The sequence below is a fragment of the Cryptotermes secundus genome, unplaced genomic scaffold (genome assembly GCF_002891405.2).
Source record: "Cryptotermes secundus unplaced genomic scaffold, Csec_1.0 scaffold305, whole genome shotgun sequence".
In the NCBI taxonomy this organism is placed as follows: domain Eukaryota; kingdom Metazoa; phylum Arthropoda; class Insecta; order Blattodea; family Kalotermitidae; genus Cryptotermes; species Cryptotermes secundus.
In genome coordinates, this window is record NW_019734353.1 from 286,712 (window position 1) to 310,870 (window position 24,159).

Consider the following 24,159-nt stretch of genomic DNA (forward strand, 5'->3'; position numbering starts at 1 on the left):
TCGAGACCGGTTCAGGCCATTTGGGATTTGTGGTGGATAAAGTGTCCCTGGGCAGGTTTTCTCCAAGTACTTGGGGTTTCCTGCCAATCTTCATTCCGCCAATTGCCCCATAATCACCATCATATATCAATTCGGGCCGGCACAATAGATCCAATAGTGGCCGCAGTACCGAGTGGACTGAGGCCCGCTCCAATTAGAATTTAAAAAAAAAACAATTGGTGCGGTTGTTGATGTCCATATCGATGTATCGAGTATGCGAGCAGCGTACAACATGGAGTACGACGTAATAGTTCAAGTGCATGTACACGATTTGCTATAAATGTGATTTAATTGCGGATAATATAACTTAAATACCAGAATTATTTTAGTTTGTTTAGTTACATATTGTAATCATTTATTTAGGTGTAATGTGTTATTGATTGAATGTGTTACATTTGAATTCAGCTGTACTTCCTGCAAACGCCCCGTTGATAGGTGCCGATAGGTACAGTTCGTGGTGTTATGAGTGACAATAATTTGGAGTAAGAGATAGACTACTATCTTTTAAGGTACGTGAGTAAAATTTTTGTATGATCTATTTGTTTGTGTTCACTGTTGCCATTATGAAATGATTTATTTTTCTTAGTATTCAAAATTCTTTGAATAAACCGGTGGTGGCAACGTGTATCATATGTTGAATTTTATGTTCTGGGATTCCAAGAGGACTAATTCTTGTGATGCTCCCCAAGTTGCAGTGTAATATAAATATTATATTTTGTAATTACGTAGTTTTTTTTGTCTTGGAGATTTTATTCGATGATAGTTAACTATCTGTGGCTGTCATTTCCACCTTATGAGTCTCGCCTTCTCATCCTTCTATTAAAGCACCTATATTATACCCTTTTACTCATCATGTCTACACATAGTGCAAATTAATCCGGTGCAAAAATATGAGTCGTATTTGTGTGGATTCACAAATTAGGGATTTTATATAAGAAGCGACCAGATTTTTCCCTCATTCAGGTTAAAGTGTAGAATGCCGAATATGATGTAAGAATGTAAGAATGGAATTAGTTTAAGTTGATAACATCAGTAGGTAAGTTATGTGCCATGAACTGTGCCGTCAGGCCGAAAGTTCAGATTTTAAATAACATAAGAGCAACGGCTAGTGTGTAAATAGGTCAGATGACAGCTGTGCAGTCGTATTATTTTGTGGAGGGGAGCCATGACTGAATGAGTCATTGTTACTTATGTCATGATTATGAATCAGCATTCTTATTTGGTAACCAAGCCTACCTTGTAGATAAAGAAGTGTGCCAGGATGGTAGGTAGTTGTATACTATCATTTAGATCATGCTGAAAACATAAACTTATGAAATAGAATAATGAACCCAGCATTACAGGTTCTAGGATAAAGTACAATGAGACACAGGGTTAGTGGCAAGACTGTTACTTCAGTTTCTTTTAGCAACGTTATAATAGCCCCTTGGTATCTATTAAATTCCTATTTGTCATATATGAATTTAGCATATGAACATGTGGACATAACAGGACTGCCAGTGGGAATTGTTACTGAAATCTCTCTACATATGTGGAAGAACCTTCACAAGCAGAAGCACATATCACATAATAATTGAGGGATATGACATGAAGAAGAAAACCCTCTTTGCGACAGAATTATCGATAATAACTTTATAAATATGTGTGTGATCTAAATGGCTTACATGTGAAAATTGAACTCTTGAGTGACAACTGAATTGTGCTGAGATGTAGGGTATTGTAGATTTGGATTCAGTTATTGAGTTGTAAGAAATGTTGTAGCAGATGGTATTAATTCTTTTTATGTTTATGAGTTTCCAACCAGAAAATACTTGAAGTTGGCCCTCATTTTGCATGTTTTGAGGTGTGTGCTAATGATAATTTATTAGGTGAGATCAGAAACACCACTACTGAAACCACTGTTAAATGAACCATGAGAACTTACATAAATAAAAACAATTAATTTACCAGAGGGATGACAAATGTAATATACATATACAGAAGTTTAATAGTAGATTTTGGACACCTATTTTTTTTTTAATTATTTTCTGTAGGCATTTGGAGTAGACAAAATGAAGTAGGACATCAAGGGGTTAATAATATTATCAGACCTCATAAAGGAATTGCTACATTACAAGTGCATTGTATTGTAGTGAGTGCTGCACAGTATATATTTTGATTGATTTATTAAATTAAAGTACATTTAATATTCTAGGAGCCAGGCTAGTGCAGTTGGTATAGTGACTGGCTATGGGCTGGACGACCAAGAGGTCGGAGTTCGAGTCCTGGTAGAGTGAAGAATTTTCATTTCTCCATGTCATTCAGTCCGGCTTTGGGGTCTGCCCAACCTCCTATACAGTGGGTACCGGGAGCACTTTCCCAGGAGTAAAGCAGCCAGGGTGTGAAGCTGACCACTCACCTCCAACTAGTGCTGAGGTCAAGAAAATGTGGACGTATACATTCACTCCCCCATATACCATCATGGCATAGTGCTTAGTTAAGCACAGGGACAATTTTACCTTATATTTAGTATTCTCTATGTTACATGTTTATGAAGTGTCCTGTCTGTAAATAATTGAAGTGAAAGATACGATACAGAATTTTGGTGGGGAAACATTTTGGAAACTGGCCAATTAAAAGTCTAAGAGGGAGGTGTAAAGATTATGTTAATTGTTTTTGTTTGCTTGCTTGTAAAATAATTCTTTCTGAACTGCTTATGACTAAACATCATGATTGAGTGGGTACCACTTCTGCTTCACATTGAGAATGTTCCAAGATCAAATCTTGGCCCATAGACCAGCTGTTGTAATTGAGGGTATTATGGTTTTCCTCAGTCCCACCAGGACAGTTCTTGGATAGGGCTCCAAATTATTTCCAACTGAATTTATGACATTTATAGTGGTTATGTAGTTGTTGCAGTTGTGTGATTGACTCTCCTGTTTCATGTTCCAACAGTCCCAAAGTAGATTCTAGCCTGGAGGTTGGTTGTCCAGATTAAGTTGTCTATGGTTGGCCTTAGTTCCCCTAGGCATATGCTGGGATAGTAGCTTAAATGGGTGCTGATCATTTCCAGATATTACCCAGTTTGTCACACAATCATCACAGCTAGCATTTTGTAACAGGAGTTTTTGTGAAAGGCTTTAAGTAAACTGAGAATCAATACATTGAGTAAGTGTAACTTTACTGTAAAGAAAATATTTTTATTGTGGTAATATTAGTTATTTGCAGTAATTCACCTTGTTCATGACAGTCACACTTCAGAGTGGTGTTACTAATGAGAATGTTAGGTTCTGGTATATGATTTTGATGGAAGTCTACACCTTCAGTAATCACTTTGTCACATGACATGATGGGACAGTTAAGCAGTAGGTAGGTAAATTCACGGTGTCTTGAACTAGACTATTGCAGCAAGTAACAATATGTTAGTTCTAAAGCAAGATGTGTAAAATGTATTAAACTGACAAGATCAGTTTTCAAGTCATTGTGTGTTTGTGGAAAAGAGAAGTACATGATGTAATAAATGGTTTATTTCCAGTCATAGTTTTTTGTGCTGTAAGTATATCAACTGTTTTAAAACTTTGAACATTAAAGTAGAGTTTCATGAAGGTTTCACAAACTGACTGATGATTAAATAGGTAAGTAGCTCTGCTTAGTTCTGCTTTCCTCTGCCTTTGCTGCTGCTACTCTATATTTGCTTGGCGTACTGAATAGGGGGCACTTGAGTCAAACATTCATCTGTCTGTTGTCACAAAAACGACACCTTTGTTTTGCAGGAAATATCTGTCTAGAAGTCATTACCATGGATATGTCTTCAATAGTTCATTAAAACTTAGAGTAACAGCATATTTTGTGTTATCATGGGAATGTGCTCCGCGAAGCCCTTCCAGCAGATGGACAGGTTGCAGCTTTCAGGTTGCACGTCACAACATGTGTGCCATATATAGCGTTTAGGCCATCACAGATTCTCACAATGTTTTGTAACCTTATTCCAGTGGTTAATACTAGATGTTGGCATATATATGTAAGATAGGATATCCCAAATGGCCTTTTAAGTTTCTTAAACTACTTCAGTGGGCAGTGCATCTAGTCATGTCTGTAATGAAGTGACCTGAAGAATTCAGCAGTTGCAGTTTTTATACCATTTTCAAGTCTCTTATTTTTTAGTAATATCTATGTTGGTGGACATACTTATTACATTTCTGATGTGAAGTAAAACATATATGTTGATTAGCAAAAATGTCACAGATATGTTCTTTGTTCCTTTTATTTTCAATTTAAACCATTTTTATTCTGGTAAATTTATATTTCTTGTACTATAGTGTGTATAAGGTCTCTTTCATCATGCAGTGTTATGTGAATAAATCACAGTATGATATATGAACACATTTCTGCATTTAAACAGATGATTATGTTAAAGTGATTACCATCTTTGCCTTTGGTGCAATGTGGCTTCAAAAATTCATATCTCTTTTCCTGAAGAACTCTTTGACTAATTCCAGTAAATAAAAGTGCTTGAAGTCATAGTGTAATGGAGTTTGTTTTAATATTGTTTAATTTTCCACAAGAATGATGGAATAACACTATCTGAACTCCTCTTTGATTGATAGGATACACCAGAATATTCTTTTTTACTTCTAGCAGTTACTGATAACAACCATTCCAATAACAACAGCAGTATATTCATTATTTTACATCTTGACTGTGACTGGTTTTAATTTGCCTTGTCTTGCTGAATGTTGAAACCCTCTTGAGGCTTTTGTTACAAAATTCTGCAAACAGTTCTGCTCATGCTAACGACATCTGTGAAACAGTGAGATAACTACATGCTCTGTGAGCACAAGAAAACATATACATTAACTTGCTTTAATATATCAGTAATGTAATGTGGATAAGTGAAACAATTTTTGTGAGAGTATGAGTACAGACTGGGTGATTTGAAGTTTGATTTCTGGCTGGGATTTTTCTCTTTCTTATCATGTTCATCCTAGCTCTAGGACCTACTCGGCCTACTATTGAATGGATACTCTTTCCTCAGGAATAAATTGACTGGAGCTGACCACTCACCTACATGAATTGCTGAGGCTAGAAATGCTGGAGCAGTTACTCTCACTCCACAAGAACAGTTTTACCTCTGTTCTATTACTGTGCATAATTTCAGTTCGAATTATTAAGTTGCACTAGTGTCACTTCCACATAACAAGATTGTATGAGGGTTGGAACTTTAATAGTGGCAACTATTTATTTACAACTGATACAAAATAGATGCATGTTTTGAAGTTTTACTGTCCTACAATGTAGTCACCAGCATTGTGTACGACCCCTTGCCAGCGATGTGGAAGTCATACGATACCTTTAGCAGCGCCTGTAGTGTTGATAGTTTGAATGGAGTGGTCTACTGCCTGAAGAATCTCTGGAACAGTTCTGAAGCAAATGCCATGAAGTGGTTCCTTCATCTTACGAATCAAGTCAAAGTCACAGGGCCTTAAGTCCGGGGAGCATGGTGGATGGTACAGCACTTCCCAGCCCCATCGATTGAACAAATTAGCCACAGCTTGCACTGCATGCGGCCAAGCATTGTCCTGTAAAATGATGGGTGGGTTCTGCAGAGAGTGTCACTGCTTCTTTCTCAAAGCTGGTCGCAGGTTGTGTTCCAGAAATGAGCAGTAATACTGCGCATTGACGGTCTGCTGTCGGGGAACGGTATGCGTTAGGATAACACCATCACAGTCATACTTTCACATTGCTGGGGTTCTGGCAAACTTTTGATTTTTGTGGTGACCCATAATGACGCCATTCATTCGATTGGTGTTTCATTTGTGACTCGTACAATTTGGCCCATGTCTCATCCAGCATAATGATATGACATAAGAAAGCCTCTCCTTCGCGCTCATAGCCCAAGTGGTTATGAGCAGCGTCATATCGTAGCCATTTCTGCATTTCCATCAAATCATGCGGAACCCATCATGATGCAATTTTTCTCATGCCTAGGCATTCCTTCAGAATGTGAAGCACAGTCCTATGCGCTAATCCTGTCTCTCGGGCCAGCTCACGAATTGTATGGTGTCGATCACTCTCCAGGAACGCGGAAAAAGCATACACTTCTTCACTGACACTAGGATGATCTGGCTGATGCATGTCTGCCACATTTTGGTGTCCCTTGTTGAAGGCTTTAACCCACCTTGCCATTGTTCTGTAAGGCAATGCAGATTCCCCGCAAGCCTCTTGAAGACCTTGATGACACTGTCATGCTGTATGGCCTGTGGCACATTCAATCTTTATCCAACTCCATTGTTCCTGTTTCGAAAACATCGTGACAACACTACATTAGACCGCCAGCTAACACGAGGCTCAGTTCTTCTCGTTGTAACGTCCCTGGCGACGTGGGTGGATTGGTTATCCACCGCGGTCGCCACTTGTAACACCGTGGTGCAAGGGGGGCGTGCAGGTACCCCTCCTTGCTACCACAGCTTACGCTGTAATGAGTTAACACAATAATCCTAGCTTACTCTCAGCTAGGATTCTCCTGTTTCTGGGCTTCCTTCTCTCATTTAAAGCTGCCACCCTTTGTCCTCTCTATTGTGGGGGCTACCCCCTGACATATAGTCATAGCTCCGTCTTGACCACTCCCCATATAGTCTACAGGTAGTAACGTATTACCTTATTACTACATCTTAAAAAGGGGTGGATACCCAGGCTACTAAATGCTGCCTGTGTGGCAGGTGCCTATCTCTGTCCATTCCTAGCACCTCCCCTTAAGCATTCGGCTGCTGNAGTTCTTCTCGTTGTAACGTCCCTGGCGACGTGGGTGGATTGGTTATCCACCGCGGTCGCCACTTGTAACACCGTGGTGCAAGGGGGGCGTGCAGGTACCCCTCCTTGCTACCACAGCTTACGCTGTAATGAGTTAACACAATAATCCTAGCTTACTCTCAGCTAGGATTCTCCTGTTTCTGGGCTTCCTTCTCTCATTTAAAGCTGCCACCCTTTGTCCTCTCTATTGTGGGGGCTACCCCCTGACATATAGTCATAGCTCCGTCTTGACCACTCCCCATATAGTCTACAGGTAGTAACGTATTACCTTATTACTACATCTTAAAAAGGGGTGGATACCCAGGCTACTAAATGCTGCCTGTGTGGCAGGTGCCTATCTCTGTCCATTCCTAGCACCTCCCCTTAAGCATTCGGCTGCTGTTGGAACTCTCATTTTGGGTAGGATCTGCTGGATGGGTCGTGGGAAGGTGATTATGGAGGGTGAATCACAATTCCCTGCGTACATCCTATCCTATCTACTCTATCTATTTACACTCTTATATTTACATTATTAACAAGGCCGACTTTCAGTCGGGACTACATAGTGGATTGACTTGCAGCTACGCTCGGAACCTCCCCTTCGGGGGTGTAAAACTGGAGTCTCTCTCTCTCTTCGACTCCTGACTATAGGCAAGTATTAATCGTTCCATGTGCTCCTGTTTCCCTACTATTCATTAGATACGATTACACTATCCTTCGTAAAGTGTCACTCTTAACATAATCTACCCCTAGTTATACATATTGAAACCCACATACTATATTTATCACTACACGCTAACCATAACCTTGACACATACACTATAAAACCCTTATTGCCTGACTAACATCCTAGGCAATTACATGTTACATGATTCTAGTATCCTCCCCTAAGGGCTCGCCGGGCACACTTGAGTTTGCACATTGAAATCACTCAACACTTTTATCAACAATACTATTAAACAACATGGCTGTTATGCGTAAAGAAACTTACTTGTAGTACAAGATGCAGGCCCACTGCCTCCGCTCGTAAGGCCCATGTTGACGAGAGCCTTCGGCTGACAACTCAATATTCTGTGTTAGATCAGATCCCAAGTCTCTTGAAATTCAGTAATTTATAGTTTCAATTTGCTAATTCAGCTGTTGATGACAGAGGGTAGTTAACTCCTCCCTTTTGTTCTCAGTTCCCAAAGTTATATTCTAATTGGTTATTCCCTGGGGATGTGGGCGGGCCCACGGCGTCTCATCGCTGTTTATGCGGTAATATTACGATACTCCAGTGGCCCCGTTAGCGAGCTTCTTACTTCTGTGATTACGCATACATGCTGATCATCAACATTCTTAACCTAGTTGCCTGTCCAGGTGTTGTCATACTAATGTAATGGTTGTAAAACCTTTTCGCAAGTCTCGAGCATTTAGGCAAGGGCTTAAATTTCCAATCTCAAATTTGAGACACTACACTCGTCACTGCACATGCGCGTGATGTGGGAAGGGAGAGTCCATTTGCTCTGAGGTAAGGTAGGTATGTAACCAACGTGTGGTATAAGCGACATTATTTGGTTCCATTGCATGGCGTCTCTACAGCAGTGTTGCCGCTACTAAAGTACAAGGTTTGGTTGGCCTCCAGTGTCTGTTCATATACATTTTAATATAAACTTGATAGCCAGGTCAGAAGTTTAAAGGACACACACTTGAGATCACATAACCTTACTTGTACCCCCATAACAAAGAAAATTATGTTAGACACTGAAGCTCATATTGGATGCAGATTAGGGCTGGAATTACTGTTTATTTACGAGCATGTCTTAGCAATTTCGATGGAGAAATGTTTTAGGGTAACACTACTTCTTGGTTTGGTCATGTGACTTCCAATGTCAGGGATTGCCTACCTTTTTTTGAATGATAGGCAATAAGGAGAAGCTTATAATTTGTAATAGGCACATTATGATTATACTGAGAAAGAGCTGCAAATTTAAATAATGAAATTGTGACTTGCTTTGTAACTTGTATTCTTATATCAGGACATATTCCAAAATATTATTTTGGTATACTCTCTTTCACAAATAACATGTAATGAATAATGATGTATTCTTAGAAAACATCTCTCAGCAAGTTGGCTCAGTCTGTATTGCTTCTGAGACTTGTGTTTTGGAGCTGTCTGATTTGATTATCAGCCATGACACTAGTCTTACTAGGCAGAGCTGGAGTAGTACCATAAATTAGACCATGACAATTTCATTCCTTCCATACTATCTGAAGCCTAGTTTGGAAGAGCAGAGTGCTGAGTCTGTTTTAAACTGATTCCATTTGCAACATAGCCTTTGACTGTCCATAAAAATGTCATCGGGCAACTGAACAGAGCTGTTTTTTAAGAAGCATAACTGTGAGAGACATGGAGAAAAAAACAAGGATTAGAATAAACACAAATTTGAAGAGAGTTTAGAAAACCACAGAGTTGTGTGTTCAGTCTTGGAAGCAAATGCATGAAGATTGCCCAAAGTGGAGATGGAAATAGAAGCAAAGAGTAGGTGAATTTGTAGATTTAGACAAGATCACTACAACATGACGGGATATGGGAAGAGAAGCAGGACGTGGAGTGACAGGTTTGAATACATGGGAGGAAAAGAAGGATGAAAACCTGTTTTTTCATCTTGATATAATCTTCCTGGGCTGTCAGCTGTGTCTATTGGTTAAAAATTACAGATGTAGGGACCATATCTGTCTCAGTCATTAGGGTCTGAATACATCGTATCAAACCCAGATTATATGGACGGATGGTCCCTGAGATGTCAGTTGCACCACTGTGAAAACTCCAGATCTTTTTATCTTACACTAAGCACACAAAGATAACAGTACACTGAGTGCACTAAGATACGAGATGTGAATGTGTGTGTGTGTGTGTCTATATATATATATATATATAGCTCAAGTGGTTAGACACTGGTTTCCCACCTTGGTGGCCCGGGTTCTGTCAAGTGGGATTTGTGGTGGACAAAATGGTGCGCTAGGGCAGGTTTTCTCTGAGTACTTCGGTTTCCCCTGCCAGTCTTCATTCCACCAATTGCTCCACAATCCATCACCTATCATCTGGGGTTGGTACAATAGGTCAGAAGTGGCTGCAGTACGAGTGACTTAGTCCCATCCCACCACAAAATATATATATATATAGATGCATTGCAAGTGCAGTCATGGTTCCCTTGTTCAAGATGAGTGAATATTGCTTGACTTTGCATATTTTGAGCATGTATCTCACTATTTTAAGACATGAATGGCCTTGTTACTTAGACAGTGGGGATCTTTGCAGTATCTTGCCCTTATTGAGCTTCTTGTTATCCTCTTTGCACTGCCCTGTCTTTGGGTTGTTTAACACTACTGTTTGAACTAGTGAGGTTATAAAAATTACCATTATAACCATCATCATGTTAACAAGTTTTTGGCCTTCTTTTTCTTGGTGTTTAAAACTATATAACCTCAGTGTCTGATATAACAGTGTTAAATAACTGAATGCTATCTAAGATAAATTTTAAGTTTATGCTGTAGTCCCTTTAATGGTATCATAATTACTTCATTAGATGCAGTCAAAAGGTTTAATTTGCAGTAACACTGAAGAAGAAAACTTCACCTGTGAGGAAGGTTGGCTGATGTCAATAAATCAGTATGATGTAATGGAAGGGAAAAGTATTCAATATTGATATGGATTCAAAGTATCAATATATTGTCACGATTTAGGGGTGTGTGACTTATTGGAAGTGGGGGGGGGGTGTGCTTTGAATGATTGGGTTGAGCACTTGTACACACAGCTCATAACTACAAGTAATACAGGGATGTTGCTGATCTGCACACCTAACACTTCACTGTTTCACACACACACACACACACACACATACACACACAGGTGTTCTCAGTCTTCACTAGTTGTATCCTGGCAACAGATTTATAACTCACTGTCACTGCAGCACACATGAAGTCTTCTTCTCACAGCCTAATGCCTTTCTTACAGTCTCTCCTCAATCATTCGATAGCCATCTCCAGAGACTCTCAATTTTGATTCTAGCTCAAAGTCAAACTCACATTGCAACTGACGGTCAGTCAGTCAGTAAGTCTTGGTGTCAAGCCCCAGATATTAATCATTACCGTTTGACAGTTAACGGTCTTGTTTCTGTGGGTTACCTTCTCTGATTAGAGGATGGATCTGTCTTTTGTATATGTTGCTGGCCCTTGCTAGTACAGTCTCTCTCAGGTCTGAGTCCCTTGGGACTCACGACCATATTTTACTGTCTCAGATTTGAGATTTCCCTTTTTGTCACCTCCTACGACTCGCAGGGTCACGCTGGTGGTATTTGACCCGGTCCTCACATTGGCTGATTCTAGCTGGCCTGTAGTCCCCACTGTATAGTGTTGGTGCAGACCCACAGAAAACACCATTTCCTAACAATTCTTCTGCTGTTACAGAGGTGTAATTACCTCATAGTTGCATAGAAATGGCAGTTCTCCTATTGTTGCTTGCATATTCGTTGCTGCGGAAATGTGTCTACATAGCCATTGCCTAGCAACGGATTTCTCTAGCTCCATGCTTCCAGCTTTCGGGCATCATGTCACAACACCGCGAAATTTATTTACAGCATAAGGAATTTAAAAAAAAGTGTAACTGCCTGACAGAGTAGAAGATGATGCTGGATAACTGAGTAATGAGGAAGAATGTAATTTGTGCTCTTCGTGAGATACTGAAGTGATAAAATTAATGCAATGATGGAGGGGCATGTAGCACACCAAGGAGAGATTACAGATACATAGAAAATGTAATGGTAAACCTGAAGGAAGAAAGCACTTGAAAACCTAGGTGTAGCTGGGATAGTATTGAAATGTACCTTCAAGAAGTAGCGTGTGGAAATGTAGACTGGATGCATCTGACCGAAGATTGGGTGCAGTGGCAGATATTTACGAATATGGTAATAAGTCTTTAGGTCCATATAAAAGGAAAGACATTTCTTGACTGGCTGAGTGACTCTTAGCTTCTAAATAAGAGCTATGCACCATAAAGTTAAATAGTTAAATGTTTTAATAAAAGTAGGCCTGCAACTTGACACTCTAGTTTTTAAGTAAGTATATATGTAAACACAAATGCAGTGTAAAATTTAAAACTCATTTCACTTTTGCAGTAAAAAAAACCTTAAACCAATCAGAACATCCAGTACTGATGTAAGCATGTTTGAAATTGACTCGGAATTCCATATTGATTGACTTCACTGATAGTACTTTGTGTAGTAAGTCAAAAGTCGGCTTATGTAGGTTCTCCCCTCCTCCAGGAAAACAGAACACATAAAGTGATTGTAGGAGAAGGGACTGCATGGATCCATAGTCAGGAACATTAAAATGTGTACAGTGGATTTCAGTTAATAGAGTCGCCAGTTGGGGCAGTGTCCACTCAGCACGGCTGCCACAGATTGGCCTATTGTACTTGCCCCGGGTGATTATGATGAAGGAGTATTTGGTGGAATGAAGAGTGGCAGGAGAAACCGAAGATCTCTGAGGAAATCCTTTCCAGCATCACTTTGTCCACCACAAATCCCACTTGACTAGTGACTAACCATGTGAGCTATGGCGCGGCCCTACTAATTCTGCTTCCTAATAATAGGTAAAGGTAAAGTTGCTCTTGTGCTTAAGCACCATGGCATGATTATCACTGGATGGGTTCCAGGTCCAGTCTGGTCATTATGACAAAGAGAAAAATTCTTTCCCAGTTGGAAAACAGACCTTGATTGTCTGATCCTTAGCGATTTACTTCATTGGCTGAATTCTGCAGGCTACTTCCTACATAAACAAGTCTCTTTTCATCCTTGAAACCTTTTCAGTTTATATTTGTGTTGGTGCAATACAATTACAGTGCTGTTTCTGTCTGTATACTCAGCATCCCTCTTTTTAACTCTGTACAAGAGAACGTTTTGATCATAGGTTTGTTAACAACAAATCTCCACAGGAACAGGGCAGCAGTAAACTTGATGTGTTAGCAGGAGGTCCATATGTTAGTCCATTTCAGACACATGTCCAATCTGTTACTCATGTAGAGCATCACTGAAGCCATTTGGTTGTGTTGATAGTGACAGTGACAGGGTTCTTGATCATGCAAGACATGCGCGAGACACACATTTCTTTACATTTGTCAAACATTGTAGGTAAAATGTATTTTAAAGTAATATGACAATAGAAACACTTCAGATTCCATTTCATTTTAAAATGGCAAAAGCAACCTTTTTAATGTGAAGAGTTATGCTTTCTGGGATATAAGGTTGTATAGTCTGGGGGAGGACAGCCTGCGTTTCTGAAGGACATGTCTTCTCCATATTTTAGGTCAAAGAATAAATCAAGCAAGAAACCATCATGAAGCATGCTGTAAGCAGAATTCTGGCTGAGGTGTGACCTTACAGTTACCTATTTTTTCTCCCACTGCTCAGTTATTTTCTACAGGTCATACACCAAATGGCTTTTCTAAGCCAGTTAACTGCCGTTTTACACTCTTCATTCCAGGTTTCGTGGCATTATTTTCTCAATTTTTGCTTGTGTTTCACAGACGATGGAAGCTGAGTGAATCATTATTTGGGTCCAAAAGTGTGACTTTACTTGTCGACGGCATATATACCGAGGCTGTTGAGACCGTTAATTCACACACACTGTTTCATCAGCTTCCCCACAGTTAATTTGGATTGTGGGAGAAATTAGATCAAAGGCAAGGCTAAGAAACCTCTCCTGTTCTGTAAAATTTTGAACAGTGTTCAAAAGATCCCAAGTTGTAATGTAGATCCAGTATGTGAAACGCTCCTGATAGATTGTTTGGGTCCTGGATATCAGACACAGCGACATCTGATAATCAACATTTTTATGGATGACAAAAGCCACCGAAGAATAATGAGCAAAGGGCATCGGGGTGCAGAAATTTCAACATTAGTAATTCAGAATAAGCTAATAGTTTCCCATATGAAAGTTTTAAAAGTGCAGTATTTCGAGAGGGTTGTTCAACATTTAGATGATCTGCCAGGAAGGCCGTATGTTTAAAGGTTAAGAGCTCTGTGATATCTGTGTCACTTCAAGCACGACCTTGAGATGTATAAATGGCTGCAAGAAAGACTTCGCTGTTCCCAGTGTGTATGCAGATCCTTTTTAATAAGATCTAAAAGTTTGTGATGATGGTAAATTGTTACAATTAATATTTTGCTGGACATTATCCATCATCTTGTCTATTCTAAAAAACAGTCTAATTTCTATTAAAAAACACAACGTTTCGGGAACTGGATTCTGTCCCCGTCTTCAGGTAAAACCTACTCAGTTGGGTCCAATAGACAGAGCTAGCCCCTATCTCCGGACAACTATGCCAATTTCCAAAGGGATTCATAAAAGAAGCACAACTTAATCCATCTGTGAGAGCTAAGATATGTTGAAGCTATCATAATTTGAGGCTTAGCACCAGAGAAAGAAATCATACCGGGAGAGAAGCAATACTCCTTGTGGTATACAAGCACAACAAAATCATCTGTGGGAGCTAAGAAATATTGAAGATATCATAATTTGAGGCTTAGCACCAGAGAAATATCGTGAATGAAATCATACCGGAAGAGAAGCAATACTCCTTGTGGTACCAACATATGAAACAAAGAGTTACCCAAACCAACTACACTTGACGTCGCTGTAGTCTCTTGATTTCTGCTGTAATGACAGGGGCCCAGATGGGAGAGATATCCATACTGGGTTGACTGATAGGATGGTCCAGCAGAGACATGTGGGCTGATTCCTTGTATCTTCTATATGTGGTGTTGGGTTCGATCTGCAAAACCTTCGCTTCATTCCAAAGAATTTTGTGATCTTCCTCGTATGCATGTTGGGCCAATTTAGACTTTTCCAGCAAACCCTGTGTCATATTATATTTGTGTTCCTTAATGCGTACTTCTAGGGGTCTGCTAGTTTCACCGATGTAACATCTGCCGCAGTCGCAAGGGATGCTATACACACACTGCTTCGTTTTCTGGGCATCTCTACTGGGTCCAGTTTTCATTAATGTCCCCCGGAGTGTATGTTTCGTTTTGAAGATTGTTCTAAGCTGAAAACGATTCCCGATGCGTCTGAATTTCTCGGCGATACCCTTGACATACGGAATGATTACAGTGCCTCGGTATGTTGTGTCTGAAGAGGGACGATTTCTTGTCGATGGCTTCAATACAGAGTCCACGAATTCTTTAGGATATTCACTGAGCATTAGATCATGTCTTATGTTTCTGATTTCTTTACTAAAATCCTTCTTGTTTTGACATATGACCTTCGCTCTGTTGATCAAACTATGAACAACTCCCCTTTTTACGTGGTGTGGGTGATTGGACTTAAAGTGAAGATAACGACCAGTATGAGTAGGCTTTCGGTACACTTTGGTGGTCAGTTTTGGACCCTGCTTCATAACCAAAACATCCAAGAATGGAAGTGCATTGTTGACTTCAACTTCCATAGTGAATCCAGTTCCCGAAACGTTGTGTTTTTTAATAGAAATTAGACTGTTTTGTAGAATAGACAATATGATGGATAATGTCCAGCAAAATATTAATTGTAACAGATCCTTTTTGTTTGTACAGATATGAGGGGAGTAGACGTACATGTTGATGGGCATTTGTGTATTCTGAGAGCAGCAGCACCACTGATTATACATAGGAATCAGTAAAAAGTGAAGTTGGTCCTGTGCTTAATTAGTTAAGTGCTATGCCTTGAAGGCGTGGGGAATGGAGGTGTAGCTCCGCCATTCTTGAACTCTGCATTAGATGGAAATGAGTGGTCTACTTAATGCCCCTGCCATTTTACTTCCGGGGAAAGAGTCCCTGGTAACCATTAGATAGGAGGCTGGGTGGGCCCAAGAGCCTGTCTGGACGCTCTGGAGAAGAAAAAAAATCTTGCATTGCCGGGAATCGAAACAGATGCCCATCCCGTTGCTATACTGACTGAGGCATAGAAGACAGTCTGTCCGATAAATATGATACCCTACTTTGAAGAAAGGCCCTCTCATGAGGTTTTAGACAAGTCTCTGAGAGTAGAGGAGCATCTGTGTAGTCTCGCAGCTGCTTGCAGAGCTCATAGTGATGCCTCGCACCATCATTCCCATTAAATGTTAGACTTCTTGGCGTTTTTAGGTGCTGTGACTTTGAGGAGCTTGTGAACTGTACCAGCCATTTTGTTTGTTCCATACAAATGGCATCTGCTAACTTACCTTCGAACATACTCGTATGGAGTGACTGTAGACGGTGTTTGGATTGGTAACTGGATTTATTGAACTCTTACAGATCCGTGACTACAAGTAATTATAACCTGTTCACTAATTCACATTATTTGCAGTTCAGTAGAACTCTCACTTAGGTCTTCTCAGCCTACTGTCTTCACCAGTTATCTGATAACGGCTTCCAGCGGTGGACGTTCCCCTTCCTCTGGGTTCCCGAACTGTCTTCGGCCTCAGCTACCAGCTTCAAACAGCAGCAGCTCATGACGACAACCTAGCAGTCCTCCAGTTCACTCCCCAACCAACTACTCTTCACTTCACTGACTAACTCAGTTCACTCCTCACAAACTACCCTGCTTATATAACATCTCAGCATGGACAGCACAGAAAACACCTTGCCTGTGTTGCTGTTTACGGGTCGTAGCCTAATAACGACCGTTGTATAGATTGTTTCGCATTCATTCTCTAGCAACGAATCTACATGCCACGTTGCTCCCTCCGTAAGGCTATTTGTCTTGAATAGCATGCAGATGTACAGCCGTTTCTTTGCCGGGGGCTGTGCTTGTAACTTCTGTCATCGGCTTCGCTTTCCTTCCACTTGGCTCGGTTCTCACGGTGATTAAAACTGCACCCGCTGCTCCTTAATTCCGCTCGTCCCTAGCGGTTCCCTGATAAGGTGCGAGCCGGTCTAGGTGTCCCACCAACTATCATCCTCTATCTAGGGTTCCGCTGGATCCTATACACCACATCAATTATCCGCATGACTACCCTCTATGGGCCGTCCCATGGGGATTTAAGCTTGGGTGGCTTTCGCTTCGTGTGGGTGGGCCGATAGAGTCACACATCGTCGCCCTCGTGATAGCCGGCGCAGTTGGCCAGTCTGTCGTAACGGCTTCTCATCCGGTTACTGGCCAGCTTCAGGTGTTGGCGGTCACAATTGTGGATGTCATGTAAATGGGCCAGTGAATTAATCGCGTGGATTATGGGGTCGTTCCTGTTTGGGGGGGGGTTCCAAACAGGAGGCCGCAGGGCAGTCCGAGTTCTCTTCCGAACACTAGGCTAGCCGGGGTCAAACTCGTAGTGTCGTGAATGGATGCCCTCTAAGCAAGGAGGAAGATATGTAATCTTGCGTCCCAGTCCCTCTGCTACGGTGCGACGACTTTTCATAGGTGCTTCTCGACCGTTTTTATGTAACACACGACCATGCTGTGCTGTTGCGGATGCAGGGGTGTTTTGAGCGTTTTGCTTACTTCAGACGTTGCCAAACCTATGTTAGACGGACTCGAAGTTATGGCCTTGCTCACTACATAGCTCTTGCTGTACTCCGAAGCTGCAGAAGTTGGTAACCAGCGCTTTCGCCACTGTCTAAGCCTCTTGGTTGGTAGTGGCGTAGTCTTTCTTGGTCGCTTCGCGGGAAGGACCCTGCTACATCGATGGCTATCCTTTCGAACGGGACCCCAACGTTGTACTGATGCATTTGTCCCCAGTTCCTGGTTCGGGGGGCCGCGACTGGGTACACAGGTGTCGGGCCACCGGCACCATTTCTCAACATCGTTTCTTGCCTGGAGCCAGTAGTATCTACCGGACCTTATCCAGGATCTTGTTGACACCCAAGTGACCTTCTGACGGTCCACCGTGTAGTTCGGTCAGCACATCGTTCGCTTTGCTCCGAGGGAGAACTATCTGGGCTATTTTAGATCGTCCGTTGGCGGATTCCCAGTTACGCTCCAGTATGCCGTTCCTCACAGCGAGGGATTTCCATTGGGCCCAATAGCTTTTGTACGTGGGACTGCGGTCGGCGATGTCTTGCCATTCTGGACACCATCCGGTCCCTGCTTCCTCCAGAACGGGCCTCGTGTCCTGATCGTTCAGTTCCCTTTTCAGAGCGACTGGACCCCAACCGGCTTCGGCTACCTGCTTGACGTCTGCCCTCGCCTCGACTTTGTGGAAGTGGGTACACTCCTCTCGGCATGGTCGTCGCGAAAGGACATCGGCATTGTCGTTTTCGCGCTTAGTTCTCGGAAGTGAAGTTGCATTTTTGTAGATACTGAATCCATAAGGTTGTTTATCCCTCGAGGTTTTTAAAATTCATGAGCCAGATTAGTGCAGAGTAGTCAGTGCGGAGGTAGAACTCTTGTCCATAGAGTTACATATGGAAATGTTCTAGTGTTCTTACGATCGCAGACAGTTCCCGCCGGGTGACGCAGTAATTTCTCTCCACCTTGTTCAAAATCTTACTGTAGTAGGCTGTTACTCCTGTCCTTGTACGTGGGACAGCACTCCACCAGTCCCGACGTTACTCGTGTCTGTGTCAACGACGAACCCCTCTCTTGGCTGCGGATAAGCAAAATAGGACAGTACAGAGGGCCTCCTGTAGTGTTTGGAAGGCGGCCTCCACTTCTGGAGTCCACTGCAAGAATTGTTTGCATACGACACGTAGATTGTAGGACTGGAAGCTGGATCCCCATCGTGTTGACTCTTGTGGGGTTTACTTGTCGAGGCTACGACAGTATCTCATACGTCGTTTTCCTCGGCGAGGTTAGGAATGATTTCTCCAATGTTATGAGTTTGGAAAGGAATAACATCCCCTGTTTGTTTTCATGTGGGTTCTCTGGACTCTTATATGGAGCACCTTCTACCCCCAGTGGATACAGCCTCTATAAGTTGTGGAATGGTGGTGCCCCATTTTGAGGCTGAAGTTGTATTATTTATTCCTTGGAGGGTGGCAATTACAACGCCGTAAGCGGCGAGCAGGCTGCATGCCGTGCTCCCAGATGTGGCTGAACTTTTAGTAGTTCTAACATAGCGTGAGGCCATTCGAGATTCAGTAGTCTTCCACTGCAATCGTAGCAATATGACAGAGGTTTGTTAGTGTGGTTACTGGACGTAAAGAGTTGCGGTCCAAGGCATGAACTATCTTTGCCCACTCGAACACTGGGATCGTGGGTTCGAATCCCACTCAAGGCATGAATATCTTTGCACGTTTATTCTGTTTGTGTTGTTTTGTGTGTTGGTATCGGCCTTGTGACGGTCTGATCCTCCGACCAAGGAGTCGTGCCGACTGTGTATAGATTAAGCAACTGAAAAAGCGTCCAAGGTCCACAGAGTCTGTAAAGCCGTAGATGGATGGACGGACGGACAGACGGACGGAGAGCTAGATACATAATGCCACTTTCTCCTCGTAAGTTCTCTAATAGAATAAAAAAAGAAACTAAAAGTGAATAGGTGGAATTTAGCATAATGTTCATGCCAAGTTTCATGAAAATCCTTCAGTTGCTTCAAATATCATTAGGGACTCGGCACGTGGATGATCACACAGACATAGTTTCGTATCATAAGCCGATTTCCCCATGTAATTATAAAGAATAGGCGTGATTCGCATCCACTGTACCTTTTCCCCAGCAGAAGATATGGCATGGAGTTGGATTCGACAATTGTAATGTTACATTTTGGTCAGCAGAATGCAGTTAGTATTAATATGATAAAGTATATACGTGAATTTAATACTTATGCATTGTACGGGGCCGATCATAGTGGCTGCGCGGTCTGAGGCATGAACTGTCTTCGCTCGCACGAACACTAGGATCGTGGGTTCGAATCCCACTGAAGGCCTGCGTTTATTCTCTGTGTAGGTAGCGGCATTGAGACGGGCTGATTCCCCGTCTTAGGATTAAGAAACTGAAGTGAAACGCAGGCATACATATAATAAGGGGGCAGATCGTCGTAGTCTTAATTATTCAATTTAAAATAATACCCACATAATTACATAACATCACTTCCATTCCCGACACTATATTAATTTGCTTTTGTTTGTAGTTTTTAGGTAACATGATGCCATGTCATTTTGCCTGTAATGCCATATGCCCTACGACCATGTTTAGGTGTCACATTTTCTTGTATCTGACATATATAATTGTGTAGCATAGTTGGTTTAGCGACTATCTACGGGCTGGACGACGGAGGGGTCGGAGTTCGAGTCTCGGTAGGGTAAAAAATTTTCTCCACAGTGTCCAGATCGGCTCTGGGGCCCACCCACTCTACTGTCGAATGGGTACTAGGGGTTCTTTCCCCGGGGATAAAGCGGCAGGGGCGTGAAGCTGACCACTCACCTCAAACTATTGCCGAGATCAAGGAATTGTGGATCTGTACATCCACTCCCCCATACGCCTTCATGGCGTAGTGCTTAATTAGTTAAACACAGGGCAACTTCACCTTTACCTTACCTAGAATTCTAATAAATGTTTCTATTGGTTGTTATCAGCATGCAGAATTGTTATTGGCTGTTATTGGGCTGATAATTTTTGTGAAAGATCGAGTATGAATAGCACAATTCAAGCAGCAAATAAAGTGTAATGACCCATTTTATGTTCTCCTGTGGGAACGCACTGGAATTGGGGAGATGTCTGGCTTCAGCCGGGATGCTGCATGGACCATGCGCCATGAACTCCGCGGTGTAGTGTGGGTCCGAACCAGCAGATGGCTCGAAGCCTACAATGCGGCTGGGCTTGGCGTTACGGACGTGTGGATGGCGGTGCCGGGCGAAGTTTCGGGTCACTGGGACAGCCAGGACTTGCTGCACATGCGGCTGATTGTCTCCCTAAAACCGTCCTTCTGTTCTGTGGAGTGTATTGTGTTCTAGCAAAGCTCAGATATGTGACAGGATTAATAAGCGATCAGTCATTTCGATTCTCACGTGTGTATAATTGCATTCTGCTGTCATGCATGGCAGCGGTATCTGCACGCCCGTTTCGACTGTATACATTTCTGGCGCCAGTGAAGTGCATATGGTTTTTGCAATGAGTGTGCCTCGTGTTGGTGTTCCGAAAATAAAACTGATTTCAGAACACATGTTAGAGTCCTGGGATATTTCGTATGTTTTATAACGGATAAAGGTGTATATTGTCGTTTTTAAATAATTTAAATTACCAGTGTTATGCTCTTAATCAAATGTTTCCATACAGTCTGTTATTATGTTGACATGTTTCTTACGTAGAAATGTTTATTGCTGTCAGTCTTGTTTAATTCTATTACATTCATCTTATGTGTGATTTACATTAGTGAAAAGAAATGTTTAAAAATTGTTGTGGGTGCAAGAACAACAAAACGAACAAGGACGATGAAGTTGACAAAGAGAGGGATGCGTATGGACCGAAGCAGACGCAGAACAAGGAGCTTGCAGACGGCGCCGACGCAGCTGACAAGAAGATGAAGTCACCTCTCAAAACCTCAGACAGTCTGAAAATTGTCTCCTCGCTACCGAATGTGACAATAACGGAACCAGATAACGGTCCACTGAAAAGGTCTCAGGATGAAGGGAAACCAGAAATCGTTACTGAGAGCAGCGAAAATAAACAAAGGGAGGAAATGCGAAACGAGAAGCAACCCTCGGAGATTGTGGCAAATGGCGTGAAAGATGAAATGATGACATGTGCAGTCGAAGCCAAGCATGATGAAGTAGGACGGGACGTAACTGATGACAAACTGCTACCATATACTGATGAATTGTTGGTACAGGAAGAGGAAATAGGAAGGTCCCGGTTGCCCAGCGAGGATGAACTGGACACAGCGACGCTACAGGCCGTGGCGAGAGGAATTCTAGCCACTCCGCACCCTTCCAAACGAGGTAGTGGCGGCATCCCTAACTTGGCCGCCATGCCACAGTGGCTGTCCCAGGAAGATGATGACATGGTAGCTGAAGGGGGTGGCACCGCGGAGCCCCCAGCTACTCCTGTGGGCCGAGACGAACTGGCTCTACGACGCCATCGCTTCTTTTCCGATTTGCTCCACGCTCATCAGGCAGGGACAGAACATAGAGTTCGGTTTGACCCTTTGGGTCCTACTGTTGCTGGAGGTGAGTACTCCTTACCAATGTGTCAGGAAGCCTATGGATTTATCTTTCGGAAAATTTGAAGGCAGAGTTTTCAGTCCCATTATTAATGTGGAGCTGACTACAACTGTCTGATGACGAGTTTAAAATTCTTGTCGTATTCCTTAGTACAGGAGTCATGCTTCGTTAAATGTATAGCACATTTCACCTTTCGCTTTCGCTTTGTATTTACGTGTTACTCGCATGGTATGAAAGTGTCGCTGTCGAATACCACCGATTATGATTGAGTGCAGGTTATTTAAGGTTGCTGTGTGAGCTGCACAGGTTCCATAGCGAGAATGAGAGGTTAGAATGGTTATGCTAGAAATGGAGGAGGAAACCGTTGTAACGCGTTTCAAAGTAGCCACTGATTTGCCTGAAAGCCCAGCGAAAAGTCGCGAAAATCCTCGGTCTCAGAGCCTTCACGGGGCCGAGATTCCAGCTGAGAGCGGCTCGAATATGCCCGATCTCTTATCTCTTTTTAAATGTATATAATAATTGTTTCTGTGGTTATATAACTGCTTTTCCAGGTACGTAGATTATGTGTGTCGAATGGCAGAATAATTTTGAATGATGAATTGAAATAATGTAGAAGGAAGCTGCTTGACCCTTTAAAATACAAATGAATTGGAATGATACCATTAAACAAATGAATGTTTTTGTTACTCAGTTCACGATATGTTTTGGCCCAGATATGCCATCATCAGATGATTCTAAAGGAATACACAAGTGATGACTGAATACATACAAACTACACGGCTAATATAAAACTTTTGTTAGTTAAAATTGGGTCGGATCCGACTAAGTACTATATGTGTGTGTATATATATATACACTAGATTTTAAATTCAGATTAGACAAATGTGTTAAGGTAAAGCTGTCCCTTGTGCTTAACTGGTTAAGCACTACGCCGTGAAGACTTGTGGGGTAGTGGATGTATAGGTCCACATTTTCTTGACCTCGGCAGCAGCTGGAGGTGAGTGGTCAGCTTCACTCCCCAGCCACTTTACCCCGTGGAGAGAGCCCCCGGTGCCCATTGGATAGGAGGTTGGGTGGGCCCCAGAGCTAGTCTGGACGACGTGGAGAAGAGAAAATGCTTGACCCTACCGGCACTCTAACGCGGACCCCTCGGACGTCCAGCCCGTAGACAGTCGCTATGCCGGCTCCTAGACATACGTGTTAGAATTTTAAAAATTAAGCCGAAACAAGGCAAGGAGAAAATCCATATCAAATGTGGTTCTTGGATGTTCTCGAAGTTGGCCTGATGGTGGTCAGGTCTTCCGGTTATTTTTATTGTCCTGCAGAATCTTTTGTGTTTATTTCCTTTGTGGAGATGTACTTCTGGTAGTCATTTTTATGCATTCCGTGTGTATTCCTCAATAATCACCTGATGATGGACTATCTGGGTCGAAATATGCCCTGAACTGATTAATAGAATCATTTATTTGTGTGACGGTAAACCTTCCATTGTCATTTGTAAGCATCTCAAGCAGGATGCAACACTAGAGGACCTTAAAATGCGCTGATTATTATATGTACCATCTGCTTTAACATAATGTTCGTATATGTATTTATGGGTTTCGTATGATTCTCAGAATTGAAGAAGGCCCAACACATGGGTCTGTTCTTATTCCTAGAATTCACGCGTCGTTTACCTTGCCGCTTCCAGCACGAAGAATTCCATTTTTATCGTAAAGTAACTTTAACTGTAAATATGGAAAAATTGAGTGTTTGACCCACTAATGGGACATATATGAATTATGTGGGGGAGGGAGGAATCTCCAGGAGTGACCCTAGGTAATAAGTTGACCATCACATTTTCTATCTTACATTACCAGATTGAAACCTGAGAATGTTTTTATATGTTTAAATGGCGTCTCATATATATATATATATATATATATATATATATATGTAATGATTACAAATAGCCCAGAAAAGCATATCTCACTGTCACAAGAAAATTAAGAGATGCCCGCTTCCGAAGTCGTATAAACCTCGGGGAGATTGTTGAATATTCTCGTAGGCGTATACGGAGCTGGAGCGCTTCACGTGATCTGCATCGAGTCCAGTCTCCATGTGGTAGGATCTTCATGAATTTCATCATAAACAAGGGATTGTATTTGTTATGGATGATCCGATTGGCTTATGTTCCTTTTTTTTTTTACTTGGCGAAACAAAAAGGTAGTTTTCGTTTTTTTCTTTTGAAACTCGTCCAAAATGAGTGGGAAGAAGTAGACTGTAA

At 42.0% G+C, this 24,159-nt stretch overlaps 1 protein-coding gene across 1 annotated transcript; it reads left to right on the forward strand.

Annotated features, from left to right (window-relative positions):
* Positions 1-288: 288 nt before the first annotated feature.
* On the forward strand, positions 289-21,899 carry LOC111868833 (the record flags this gene model as incomplete). The annotated part of the gene is made up of 2 exons (XM_033753184.1): positions 289-548; positions 21,107-21,899. A coding segment is annotated over exon 2 (784 nt), but the record flags the coding sequence as incomplete, so codon positions are not given.
* Between the last annotated feature and the right edge of the window lie 2,260 nt (positions 21,900-24,159).